This window comes from Choloepus didactylus, chromosome 9, assembly GCF_015220235.1.
Source record: "Choloepus didactylus isolate mChoDid1 chromosome 9, mChoDid1.pri, whole genome shotgun sequence".
In the NCBI taxonomy this organism is placed as follows: Eukaryota; Metazoa; Chordata; class Mammalia; order Pilosa; family Megalonychidae; genus Choloepus; species Choloepus didactylus.
In genome coordinates, this window is record NC_051315.1 from 111,188,696 (window position 1) to 111,201,375 (window position 12,680).

Here is a 12,680-nt window from a genome sequence, read left to right on the forward strand (position 1 = left end):
GCCTCCAGACTGAAGATGAGAAGGACCTGACCAGTGGTGGGGGTGGGGGTGGGTGGTGCCAGTCATGTGATGCAGACATGAAATGACTGTCCAAATGGCGGGAAGTGACTGAAATCAGAGTTAACTTGGGAGTCACAGAACATGGGGTGCCTGGAAGGGGGCCAGAGGTATTGGGAGGTATAGAGTAGGCTGGAAGGGGAACAAAAGTCTGGGCTGTGGGTGACCAGACCCTTCCGCCAGAGCCGGCCACTTCTGCCTTTGGAAAATATTTCACAACACCCTCTGTGTGTGAGTGTGCCAGTGGTGAGGTAAGAGATGGGAGGACAGCCTGAGCCTCACTGAGGATGGGCGAGAGGGTGAGGGCACCCCAGCTCCTGTACACCAGGACCCAGTGAGTACAGGGTAAGGAGCAGCGCAGCACAGCGCTCACCCTCAGAGCCTCCCCGAAGCCTGCGTCCTCATGAAAGGTGAGTAGCTGCCTCCACGGTCAGAGAGCCTGGTGTGAGGGGATGGAGACCAGAGCTGGGGGTGACTCCTGGTCCCTGATGCAAGTTCTGGGCTGGGCCACAATTCTGGGCACCAGCCCAGGGTAGGGGCTTTGCATGCCCAAAGGCACAGCTTTCCTCATCTGATCTCTGCGGAATGGAGGTCCTGGGGCTTCCTCAGCTTCTGGAGAGGCAGGAAGTGGGGCTACGGGGCAGACAGGTCTTCTGGTTTGCCCTCTTCGGACGTTATGTCCCTCACACATCCTCTGTGGAGAGAGTGATCTGGATTTAGGAATCACTGGGCTCACATGGGAGGAAAGTGGAATTGCTAGAAAGTCTGGATGGGTAGAAGTGATGGACCCCAGATGGGCGTCAGGGCTCCCGATTTCATTGGACCTCAATTTCTCCCCTTTGCCAATGGAGCAGGCAGGGAGGGAGCTATAGCAGAGGGCTTAAACTTGGGGCCCTGGCAAAAGGCAGGTCACTCGTCATGTCCCATTGGGCCCCACACAGATTACAGAGAACCCCAAAGGTTGAGCAGGCCCAGCTATGGCTCCATCTCCAGCCCATCCAGCCCAGAGCCACAGCCAGCACCTCCCGGAAGGCCCTACCTGAGCGAGACGATCCTCATCCCAGCTGCAGAACCGGTGAGAATGCTGGAAAGTTCCCAGGATCTTGCAGGATTAGTAGGATCATATGGGCTCTCACAGGCTGGGCGGGGGTCTGCTTGTGAAGCAGTGACATACGGCAGCAGCTGCCTCCTGCCTCCTTCCCACTCTGACTCCAGTGCTTAGAGGGCCTGGCAAAGGCGCTCAGTATTGTCAAATGGTTTTCGGAATGAATCTCAGCTTTCATATGAAGGGAAAGGGGCCTGGGGCAAATGAAGATAGGAGTTCTATTTGTTTTAGCATTGAAGAAAATGACCCAGACAAGGATATGGGGAGAATTGGAGGAGGCTGCAGGCTGGAGCCCTGTCACCCTGTCCAGAATCTTTAGCAGATCTGCAGGCTGACAGCCCAAGTCCTGAACCTGGGTTGGGGGTGGAGGTGACCTCTAGCCTCAGTGGAAAGAGGTTGGGGAGAGAAGAGCTGGGCCAGAGAGGCTTGGTCCCTGAAAATCAACCCCCTTTGGGCTCTGAGGATATGCTGAGTCAGGGTCTGCAAGGACGTGCTGAGTCAGGGTCTGCGAGAGGCAGGCAGACTGCAGGAAGTGACAGATCCAGAAAGCGGATTCAGTGTAATCAACCAAATCCTGCCAGTTTCCCCCACCCCACGCCTTCTGGACCCACAGGGTGGCAGCTTCAGGAACAGGGTATGAAGGGCAGAGCTTGCCAGCCTGGGCTGGAGAGCCTGTCGGGGCTCAGCTGGGGTCTGGCCAAGGCCAGCTGCTATCTGGCCCTATACCTAGGACCCTCACTACCCTTGCTCCCACTCCCAGGGCACGTTCAGCCTGCGGAAACTGTGGGCCTTCACAGGGCCTGGCTTTCTCATGAGCATCGCTTTCCTGGACCCGGGAAACATCGAGTCGGATCTGCAGGCCGGCGCTGTGGCTGGATTCAAAGTACCCAAGTTGGCACCAGGGTGGGGGCCCTGTGGGTGTGTGTGTGTGTGACCAGAGTAAGTGGGTGGAGACCCCCGCTCACGACATTTCTCCAGGGTAGCCTGGACAGATGATGTTCCCAGGAACAGGTGCTAAGTTCAAGATGGGCCAGAAAAGGGTCCCAAGGACAGGGCCCACCAGGGTGTAGCATGTGCACGGGGAGCTGTGTTCTTGCTCGGGTTGTCTGAGACTGGTCCTACTGGCTAAAGGTCCCACCCTGCCTTCTCCACAGCTGCTCTGGGTGCTGCTATGGGCCACGGTACTGGGCCTGCTCTGCCAGCGACTGGCTGCCCGACTGGGCACAGTGACAGGCAAGGACTTGGGTGAGGTCTGTCATCTCTACTACCCTAAGGTGAGGTCAGTGGGCCTGAACCAGAACCACACATAGGCCCCAAACACTGAACAGCCATTTACAGCTTTCATGATAAAAGAGATACATCATCTGACATGGGATGTCACGAGTCCACTTCATAGATGAGAAGGCTGAGGTTCAAACTAATAGCACATACATAGAGAGGGACATTAGAGACACCTTGTTCACTTTACTGAAGGAGGAATTGAAACCTAGGGAAGTGACTTGCCCAAGGCAAAAAATAGTTGGCCATCAGCTCTGGGATGGTCATTGCTGGGGTGGATGTGATAAATGTTAGGCATCAGTTAGAGATGGTTACTGATTAGGGTGGGCACTGTGGACATGGCTGTTTTATCAGTCAGTGTCCAGTCAGAGAAACAGAAATTATACAACTAGATACTTCAAAGGAATTTAACACAGAGATTTAGTTGCAGAGATATTGGAAGGGCTTGAAAACCTCTACACCGCTGGGCTGGAGCCCAAGAGCCATCGTTGACTGCTGAGCTTCTGGAGCCATTGCCACCACTTTCAAAATACCTAGCACGGCTGAGAGAGCCACAGTTGCCTGCTGTTGCTGCTGCCAGAAACATCACCAGAAGCAGCAAAAAAAAATGGTTTCTCCCTGTCTTTTGATCTCCCATAAGTGTTTTCTACAAAACCTAACTGGAAACCAGCTGGCAAGGCTGTCTTGCAAATGTAGTTTGCAGGCTTGTGGCCCAGCAGTCTAGCGTAGAGTACTGAAAGGTGAGTGTAGGGCTAGGAGACAATGGACAAATAACTGGCACAGCTTGGATGACAGGTTATCTCCTTCCCCACAGGTGCCCCGCACCCTCCTCTGGCTGACCATCGAGCTGGCCATTGTGGGTTCAGACATGCAAGAGGTCATCGGCACAGCTATTGCATTCAATCTGCTGTCGGTGGGACGGTACTGCCACAGTGGGCCCTGCTCTTCAGCCCAGGGCTGGGAAAAACTGCGACTTCTCCCCAATTCCACTTCATCCTGCAGTCCCCTCTGAAGAAAGGCTGTCCCCCTATTTGCCAGATGGGAAAACTGAGACCTAGGGACGTAAAGTGATGTGTCTAAATTCACATAGCGTGTGGGTCATGCGGATGCCAGGACCACAGCCACAAGCTTCCTGCCATGCCTGATCCTCCACCCAGCTTTGGCTTTACTAGAGCATTCTTCACCATCTTTCCATCCCCGACACATTGACACTCCCCTCTCTGAGCTGTCTGGGGCCTCCGGGGTCCCTGCCCACCCGGAGCCAGATTCCACAGTCTCCAGTCCCGAGGGTGGGATTCCTGGCCCCCAGCCCAGGCTGGACTGACCCAGCCACTCTGGTTTCAGAATCCCACTCTGGGGTGGCGTCCTCATCACCATCGTGGACACCTTCTTCTTCCTCTTCCTGGATAACTATGGTAGGTGTGTGCCTTGTCTCCCAGTGGGGTGATGCAGGGGGCTGCAGAGCTGGGCCTGTGGGGAGCTCTGCACATGCTCGGCCTGTGCTGAGAGAAGGGCCCTGAGAGGAGGGCCGTGGGGTCAGGAGACCTGGGCACCAGCCCGAGCTCCGCACTCTAGCTGCGTGGCCTCGGGCAAGTTACTTAGAATTCAGTTTCTTCATCTATAATCTAGGGGACAGTAATAACACAAATACCACGGGGCTGTTGTGCAGATACAGCGAAGTAGTATATGCTAAGCACTTGGCACAATGCCTGGTACAAAGTGTTCAAAAATATCAGCCATAAATAATTGTTTTTGTTTTTACCATTTTTTGTTCTGCCCCTTTGCCCTCCCCTCAGGGTTGCGGAAGCTGGAAGCATTTTTCGGATTCCTTATTACCATTATGGCCTTGACCTTCGGCTATGAGGTGAGGCCAGAAACATAAACGCCCCAAAGCAACCCCTCTCGCTTCCTCCTGCATAGCCTGAGAGCAAGGAGAAGCCCTCAGCAGCGCTCCGTAGGGGTGGGGTGGTGGGGGTGAGAATCGGTGAGAATGGGCGGGGCAGGGGCGGGGCTTGGCCTGATGAGGCTCCTCCCCACAGTACGTGGTGGCGCGTCCGGAGCAGGGAGCCCTTCTTCGGGGCCTGTTCCTGCCCTCGTGCCCCGGCTGCGGCCAGCGCGAGCTGCTACAGGCCGTGGGCATCATTGGAGCCATCATCATGCCCCACAACATCTACCTGCACTCGGCCCTGGTCAAGGTGAGCAGAGGGGAGGGGAGGGAGGGTGCCCCGTTCTCTTAGGGCCTGCAGGCCCCTCCTCCAAGCCTGGAGCCCCGCCCCCTCGGCGCTGGCCGTAATGGTTTTAGGTGGGAAGTGAATGATTCTCTATTCAACATCTAATAATGTAGGATCTCCTGGGTGCCAGGCACTAGGGAGTTAGTGATGAAAAAAAAAAAAAGACCCCTGTCCTCCTAGAGCTTGCATTCTAATGGGGGAGACAAACGATTAGTAAGTAAACAAATAAATAATTATGGATTGGGAAACGCATGAAGGAAATGGATTAGAGAATGACTGAGGAGGAGGCTACTTTAGAAGGGGTAGTCAAGAAAGGGCTTTCTAAGGAGGTGAACTTTGAGACCTGAAGGATGGAAAGGAAGACCTGGGGAGAAGATAGTCCAAGCCTTGAGAACAGCAAGTGCAAAGGTCCTGGGGTAGAAATAAACTGGGCCCGCTTGAGGAAGGAGCATGGTGACTGTGAAGGAAGATGTCAGGGCCGAAGAGAAAGCAGGGCAGGGGCCAGCTCTCACAGGGCCTAGAAGGTCAGCCTTCCTTCATTCACACAGTTGGTCACTGCGGACCAAGTCTCTGTGGCAAGGGCAGAGATTCTGTGGCAAGGGCAGAGATCCTGTCCCCGACTGCCACATCAGGGGCTTTAGGAAGAACTGGAGACAGAGGCGGGGGACGGGGGCGTTGGGCTGGCTCTGATGGACTCTGGCCCTGTGCTCCCCTTTGACCCTCACAGTCTCGAGAGATAGACCGGTCCCGTCGGGCGGACATCCGAGAAGCCAATATGTACTTCCTGATTGAGGCCACCATCGCCCTGTCCGTCTCCTTCATCATCAATCTCTTCGTCATGGCCGTCTTTGGGCAGGCCTTCTACCAGCAAACCAACCAGGCTGCGGTGAGCGAGAGCTTCCCCTTGCACTTGTGTCCGTGCCCCATACACACGCACCTTGCGAGTTCTGCTGGGGACTCCAGGCCATGCAGCTAAGAGCCTCTGAGTCCCTGCCTGCACTCCAGGGCCTGGTGGAGGGAGGGAGTACCTGACACTGGCCTCTGGCTGGGAGCCCTTTTCCCACCCCACTGGAGAGATACAGCTCCTCCATCCCTGCATGCCAACCCTAACCCCAGTCAGGCCCTTAGAGGGTCATACCCACACCAGGGTCCACAGGAGGCAAAAGGGAGGGAGGAGCTGAGCCTTGGGTGACCCAGTACTCCATTTGCACCTTGAATGATGGGCAGGATGTGCCCAGCAAACTGCAATGAGGGTGTTTTAGGAGGAGGGGACGCCTGAGCATGGAGCTGGGAATATGCAGGTGGTCATTTTCTTCTCTGAGTTCCCTCTCCCGAGACTCTTCATTGTCAGCAGATAAACTGTCATTCATTCAGCAGATATTTACTGGGCATTTGTTAGGTACCAGACAATGTCCTAGACCCTGGGGATAAGCAGTCGCAATACAAAGACCCTGTCCTCTTGGGATTTAAATAGGGAGGGGGTAAGCAGACAGGAAACAAGTCAGTAAATAAAAAGCAAGGGCCGTATAGAGTGTGCACAATGCTATGAAGCTGATAAAGGGGTGATGGAACATAATTGGGGGCCAGGTGGCTACATTAGCCCAAGTGATCAGGAAAGGCCTCTTGGAGGAGGTGACGCTGGTGCCCACTCTGAAAGGAGCCGCCAGCCCCTCCCTGGCTCTCTGGGATTTGGGCCCTCTGTCTGTCTCCCTTTCTGAGTGGGTCTCTGACATGAGGCTCTAACAAGCACTGGCCAGGCCTCCAGGGACCCGGGCATTGCCACTGCATGCTTTGTGACGTTAAGACTTCACTGACCCTCCCTGGGTCTCACTTCGCTCAAGGCATAAGGACTGAGATCAAATGGATTTGGGTTTGCAGACTCGCGTCTTCAGGGCCAGCCGGCTGCAGAGTGGTGGCAGAGGGGGTCGGGTGGAAGGAAGAGGGGGCTGTGGGGTGGCTTCAGTCAATTCCAGCCAACTGTCTCTGTGGTAATGCCAGCTCTTCCAAATCCAAGAAAGCTGGAAATGCGGGTTCTCATGTGCTATCTTTTCATTTTAAACGTTGGCCACACTCACTATTTTTCCACAAAGCTCAACTTCATTAGTCAAACAATGTATGGGTAGATTCAGCCCGCGGCCGCCAGTTTCGACCCCTGGTCAAGGCCTGGCGATCACTTCCCCTCCCCCTCTCGGTGCCCGCAGTTCAACGTCTGTGCCCACAGCAGCCTCCACGACTACGCCCATATCTTCCCCAAGAACAACCAGACCGTGGAAGTGGACATTTACCAAGGGGTGAGAGCGTGGCGGAGGGGTCGCCCCGCCCACTGAGGGGGCGGGGTCTGCGCGCGAGGGGCGGGGCGGGGCCATAGGTCTGACCACACCCCGCCCGTCCAGGGCGTGATCCTGGGCTGCCTCTTCGGCCCCGCAGCCCTCTACATCTGGGCCGTGGGTCTCCTGGCTGCCGGGCAGAGCTCCACCATGACGGGCACCTACGCGGGACAGTTCGTGATGGAGGTGGGACCCGGGGCGGCCCCGGATCCGAGGACCACGGGCCCACAGGTCTCGGACAGGCCTGTTGATCCCTAAATTAGCCCCGCGGGTGCCGTTATAAGCCCCACTTCACAGATAAGAAAACTGAGGTTCAGAGAGGTGAGACGACTGGCCCCGGGATGCAGATTCAGGACTAGCGGGGATCTTTTCCCAATTACTGTTTAGTCTTCAGCTACCTCCTGTGGGAGAGAGATCCCCCCATCTCTCTTCACCCATCCCCACCCACCACCTAGGGACAAAGATGCGCCCCCTTCCCCCATTTCAACGGTGGGAAAACAGAGGTGCCCCGGAGGTGTGAGGTGGGCCATGGGGAGCCAGGGGGCCTCTCCCCTGGAATTCCCAGGCCTGCCCACCATCACCAAGGTGCCCACCCCACACCCCAGGGCTTCCTGAGGCTGCGGTGGTCACGTTTCGCACGCGTCCTCCTCACCCGCTCCTGTGCCATCCTGCCTACCGTGCTGGTGGCTGTCTTCAGGGATGTGAGGGACCTGTCGGGCCTCAACGACCTGCTTAACGTGCTGCAGAGCCTGCTGGTGAGCCGGCGGGGGTGGGGGTGGGGCTCCCATCCAGCCCCCTGCAGAGCTAAACAGGAACCACAGCCATCTCCCCATCTCCCGAATCGGATCGAGCCGGCCTGCCGGGTACTATTTGTTTATATGCTGCCATGTGGTTCGTGTCATGGTTTGTATCTCCCACTCCAGGAGGTAGGAACCACCACTGTCCCCGGTATACAGATGGGGAAACTGATGTACTAAATTGTGTCACGTGGCAGAGCTTGGATTTAAACTCAGGGAGTCTGGTGCCAGAGCCCCCCAAGTGAGTCTCCAGCTTTGGAGCATCACACCCTTGGAAGGCATAGAGATGGGAAAACTGAGGTTCAAAGTGGAGGGTGGCCAACTCCTCCCCTCCTCGCTGTATTTTGGGGCAGGGTGCCTCAACCCCATCCCCCCGCTGCTCTCCCCAGCTCCCCTTCGCCGTGCTGCCCATCCTCACCTTCACCAGCATGCCTGCCCTCATGCAGGAGTTTGCCAGTAGCAGGTGAGTATTCCCCATGCCAAGCACTGGACTTGGATTATTACATTTAATCCTCACAGCCAACCAATATTCAGATGAAGAGGCTCAGAGAGGTTAAGAAACTTGCCCAGGGTCACACAGCTAGTAAGTGGGTGAGCCAGGACTCGAACCCTAGGAGTCTGTTTCTAGAGGCTGAGTTCCTCACCCTCATCTCAAACTCCACTCTTGCTGAATCCCACCAGTGTGGAGCCTAAGGAGCCTAGGAGGGCCCAGAGGGGAAGAGGTGAGCTACGGGCCTGCTCCAGGCTCCACAGCCCAGAGAAGCAGACTTTGCACATCCCCTTCCCTCCCCAAGAGCCCTGGGCTGGCTGTGGGCACTGGAGGAGGAGGAGGAGAAGGTGCGGGTGGTCCAACTGCATCCAGCCAGTCCTGACCCCACCCCCACCCCCACCTGTCCCCCAGGCTGAGCAAGGCTGTCACCTCCTCCATCATGGCGCTGGTCTGTGCCATCAACCTCTACTTCGTGGTCAGCTACCTGCCCAGCCTTCCCCATCCTGCCTACTTCGGTCTGGTACCCCTGCTGGCTGCAGCCTACCTGGGCCTCACCACCTACCTGGTACTAGGGGGCCAGGGGGCACCTTGGAGATTGGGGAGGCAAGGAGAGGAGGCAGTAGATGAAGGGTGTGAGGGGGTGTGACTCATGGAGGCTTACCCAGAGGTCCCGCCCCTTCCCCACCCTCCCTCATGGTTACCCCTCCTCCAGGTCTGGACCTGTTGCATCGCCCACGGAGCCACCTTCTTGGCCCACAGCTCCCACCAACACTTCCTGTATGGAATCCCTCAAGAGGAGCAGGAGAAGGGGGAGACTTCTTAAAAAGCTCCCACCCAGGGCTTGGTGAGGGAAGGGGGATGAGGAGGGCAGACACCTGAGCCGTCTGGCCTGCTGGATGGGGGAAGGGGTGGGCAAAGAGGCAGCAAGATGGAGTGGGAGAGTTTGGGAGGCATGCAGGCTTGGGTTCCATAACGGGACCTGCTGCTTCCCAGCCTGGACAAATTATTAACCTCAGTGTCCTCATCTGAGGACACCACCAACTTTGCAAAGGATTTATAGCACTTTAGCACAGTACTTGGCACTTGGGGGCTAAAAAAAAACAAAAAATTATTTTAAAAAATATGTATCAAGCATCTATAGGGGTGACCCTAACAGACCCCAGACCCACCCAGTGGGGGAAGGACAGAGACTCCAAACTGGCACTTAAAATAGAGACTGATGAATGCTAAATAAATGTTAGTTGACTTCTCATCAAAAGAGCAGCGGAACGGAAACCGGGAAGGAGGCACACAATCTCAGAACCATCAAGACCTCCCTACTCGAAAGTCTGGTCCGTTCCTACCCTCGGCTAAGTGGCCTCAGGTTTCCTCTTCCGTCCTCAACCCATATTCCAGGCAGTCAAGTAGAAGCGCGGTTTTTCTCCCTACAAGCTCCAGGTCATAAGGAACCCAAGAGTCCCTGCCTCCGAGGCCCAATTCATTTGCCGTCTCCCCAGGGTACAGGGCTGCAGGACTCCCACGCCGCCGCGCAGTTAACGCTCCCTGGGCGCTAGCTAGCTCCCAGCTCCCCCTAGGGGCAGGAACTGTCCCTGCCGTCAGCGCTCCGCGCCTCAGCCTCACCCCTCCCGGCCTTGGGGGCGGGCACTCGGGTCTAGCGCTTCGGGGGCCCCTGAAACCGCCCTGGTGAGGAGGTGGGGTTGCTATGTGGGCGGGGAACCCCTCTGGCCCCTGGGAGCGGACTGGCGCCCCTTCGCCCGGGCAGGGGCTGCTCTTTACAGACGCTCCCTGGGCTGTTTCTAGGCTCCCCGGGTCTCTCCTGTCTCCTCCCGTCTCCCGGACTCTAGCCCCTGAGCTGGGACGAGCGCGGTGAGCCGAGGCAGGGAGGTCTTTTCCCTGGGTTGATCCTGGGGCAGGCGCTGTGCCTGAAAGCTTCCCCACCACCACCACCACACACACAATTTCCCGGGAACCCGGCGGGATAGGCAGAGCCGGGCTCCGCGCTCAGGTTGAGGCGCTTGTTTATGAAAAGAATTTCCTCTTTCTTAAAAGGGCTACGATGAGAGTGGGGCCCTCATGGAGGGAAAGGATAGAACTGGTCTGGCACATCCAGAGCAGTGGCAGGAGAGGGTCTTGGACAAGAGGGCCACTCACCCTTCGTTCTCCAGGCTTGGTCCTGGAGAAGATGGGGAGCACCTCAGCTGAAGAAGGGAGTGCATGGGGGGAGCAGTGGAGAAAGCCGTCTCCCATATCCCTGGAGGTGCTCCCCAGCTGTACCCCCTACACACTACTCTTGTCAATTCACTAGGCATTAATTGGGCCTCAAGCCGTGTGCAAGGCCCTGGGCTAAAAGCAGGGGACAGAGGCAAAGACCTGAAAAAAAGATGTAAGTTCTCCAGATGCTGCCACTCCAGCTGGGGAGACAGCTAAATAAACAACAACGACTATAAAGTGGATGAGATGACTGCCTGCAGGCCAGACCTGGAAAGAGGGAGGTAAGGGAGCAAAGAAGGTAATTCTTGGGGAGGGTTCTGAAAGCAGAATAGAAGGAAAGGCAGTTGTTGAGGAGGCCCTCCAATGGCAACTTATGGGTCAGGACTGGGGAGACCCTAGAGGGATGGGCAGGCTGATCATAGGAATGGTGAAGCCTAGGACTCTGAACTTGAGGGTAAAGGAGATGGGGGGAGGCAGGGACCAGAGGGCCAGCTAAGGGGTGGCCCTGGGCCTGGGGAAAAGGGTTAGTGATGAGGCCTGGCTAAGGTCAGTCTTTTCCTGGTCAAGGAGATCAAGAAGGGGCTAGTCCCCTCCCCTCTGCACATCCATACCTACCCCTGTGGGAGAGGAGCCCTGGTCCTCCCAGCTCCCAAGCTCAGATCTAACTTGGAGGGAATGCTGTTTCCCTTCTTGAAGCTCATTTTAGCCCCTTAGGTTGGACATGACCTGGATGCCCCCCCCCTTTCCCTCAGGAGCTTGCTGAGGACACCCTGCCTTCTGCACTGCCCCCTGCCCTCGGTTTGGGCTCCTACCAGCCCCATTTGGCAGAACGAGAACTTGAGGTGCTGCACAAGAGAACAGGTCGCCAGGCTGAGCCCAGCTGAGGCTGGGGTTTCCTGATTCACAGCCCCCACGACTTTGTTTCTGGGGGTGCAAAGCCACGAAACAGATGAAAATAAATTGTGTGGGTGAAGACACCCCCAGTTTCTGGGGTAGAGGGGGGACTAGTCAAAGGGCCCAGTGCAGAAACCCAAAGAACCGCCCCTCACCCCCAAAAGAACAGAACACGAGGGTCTCACAAAGACCCTCCTGACTCACCTCCTCAATCACCCCCACCCTGGGAGACAGAACTGAGGTGTACCTTGGCCCCGCCGCCATGGCGCCTGAGAGAAGGCAAGGTCGTCCAGGGAAGAGACCCCCCACCAGCACTGGCTTGGACGGGGCAATACGGGCCGTGTGTTAGGGGCGGCAGGTGAGGAGTCCTGCGAGCACAGGGTGGCCCGATGGAGGAGGTGGGGGTAGGGAGAGGGGCAGTGGCCGGACCCTGCCCAGTGCCCTGTCCCGCCTCCGCCTCAGCAACTTTGAACCTCACGGGGAAACCTCCAATCGGAAGGTGAGCCGGTCTGCTCGGGCCAGGGGCCCACTGAGTCCTGGGACACTCTTCCCTTTGGGAACGGTGCTGATCCCCGTATCCTCAAATAAAGCTGAGACTCCGCCCCGGAGGCCGGCTCTAAGGATAGGGGGCTCGGTTTTGAAACTGGAATCCCGCCCCTGCCACTCGAGGTCGCTTCACTTCCCAGAACTCAAGTGTCCTTATCTGTGAAGTAGGATAAAAATGGGGTCGTGCCAAGGAGTAAATGAGTTAAGGGGGTAGAAGGCGCAGCCAGAGCGGGACGCCGGGGAAGCGTTCGCTACATGCTAGCGGTTGTGCTGAAAGTAAAGTGCCGTAATGGCGGCTCTGCGGACGCCGTAACTGCAGGAGGAGGGCCGTCGGATCCAGCCTGGGGGTGGGAGTCGCAGCCTCCGACACACCCCTCCCGTCGCGGGCCCGGAGCTGGCGCGCCCGCAGGCCGGCGCCCGCTCCCCTCCCCTCCCCTCCCGCTCCCCCTCCGCGGGGCCTGGCGGACGTGCGCCGCGCTTTCACCCGGCGGCTGGACGGGACAGGACGCGCCCGCCCCGCCCTGCCGCGAGGCCCGTTGGGGAAGGAAGTGCCGAGGTGTGTTTGTCAAGACTTGGAGTTATTATTATTTTTTAAATTGTGAACACAAAATGGTAATGACGAATGGCAGGAACTTCATAAACAGGAAAAAAAAAAAAAAGATAAGAAAAAACCCAAAACCCTCTCAAGACCTCACAGCGCATAGTATAGGCGTTTCCAAGTGCACCCCGCGCTGGTCAGGGCGC

At 57.0% G+C, this 12,680-nt stretch overlaps 1 protein-coding gene across 5 annotated transcripts; it reads left to right on the forward strand.

Annotated features, from left to right (window-relative positions):
* The first annotated feature begins 269 nt into the window (after nt 1–269).
* Nucleotides 270–12,623, forward strand: SLC11A1 (solute carrier family 11 member 1). Of its 5 annotated transcripts, none has more exons than XM_037849046.1 (16): nt 273–467; nt 999–1,132; nt 1,923–2,045; nt 2,317–2,436; nt 3,255–3,361; nt 3,785–3,855; nt 4,237–4,304; nt 4,480–4,635; nt 5,399–5,557; nt 6,873–6,962; nt 7,065–7,184; nt 7,604–7,753; nt 8,185–8,258; nt 8,697–8,850; nt 8,998–9,129; nt 10,591–12,623. In XM_037849046.1, exons 1-15 carry the CDS (start codon nt 461–463, stop codon nt 9,106–9,108), a joined length of 1,644 nt encoding a protein of 547 aa, XP_037704974.1. In that variant the 5' UTR covers nt 273–460; the 3' UTR covers nt 9,109–9,129; nt 10,591–12,623. The 5 variants fall into 5 exon arrangements, 3 of the variants coding, with proteins under 3 accessions (XP_037704975.1, XP_037704974.1, XP_037704973.1); XR_005218736.1 differs by having other exon boundaries at nt 274–467; nt 8,998–10,777; nt 11,249–12,623; XM_037849045.1 differs by having other exon boundaries at nt 274–467; nt 8,998–12,623.
* The last annotated feature ends 57 nt before the right edge of the window (nt 12,624–12,680 follow it).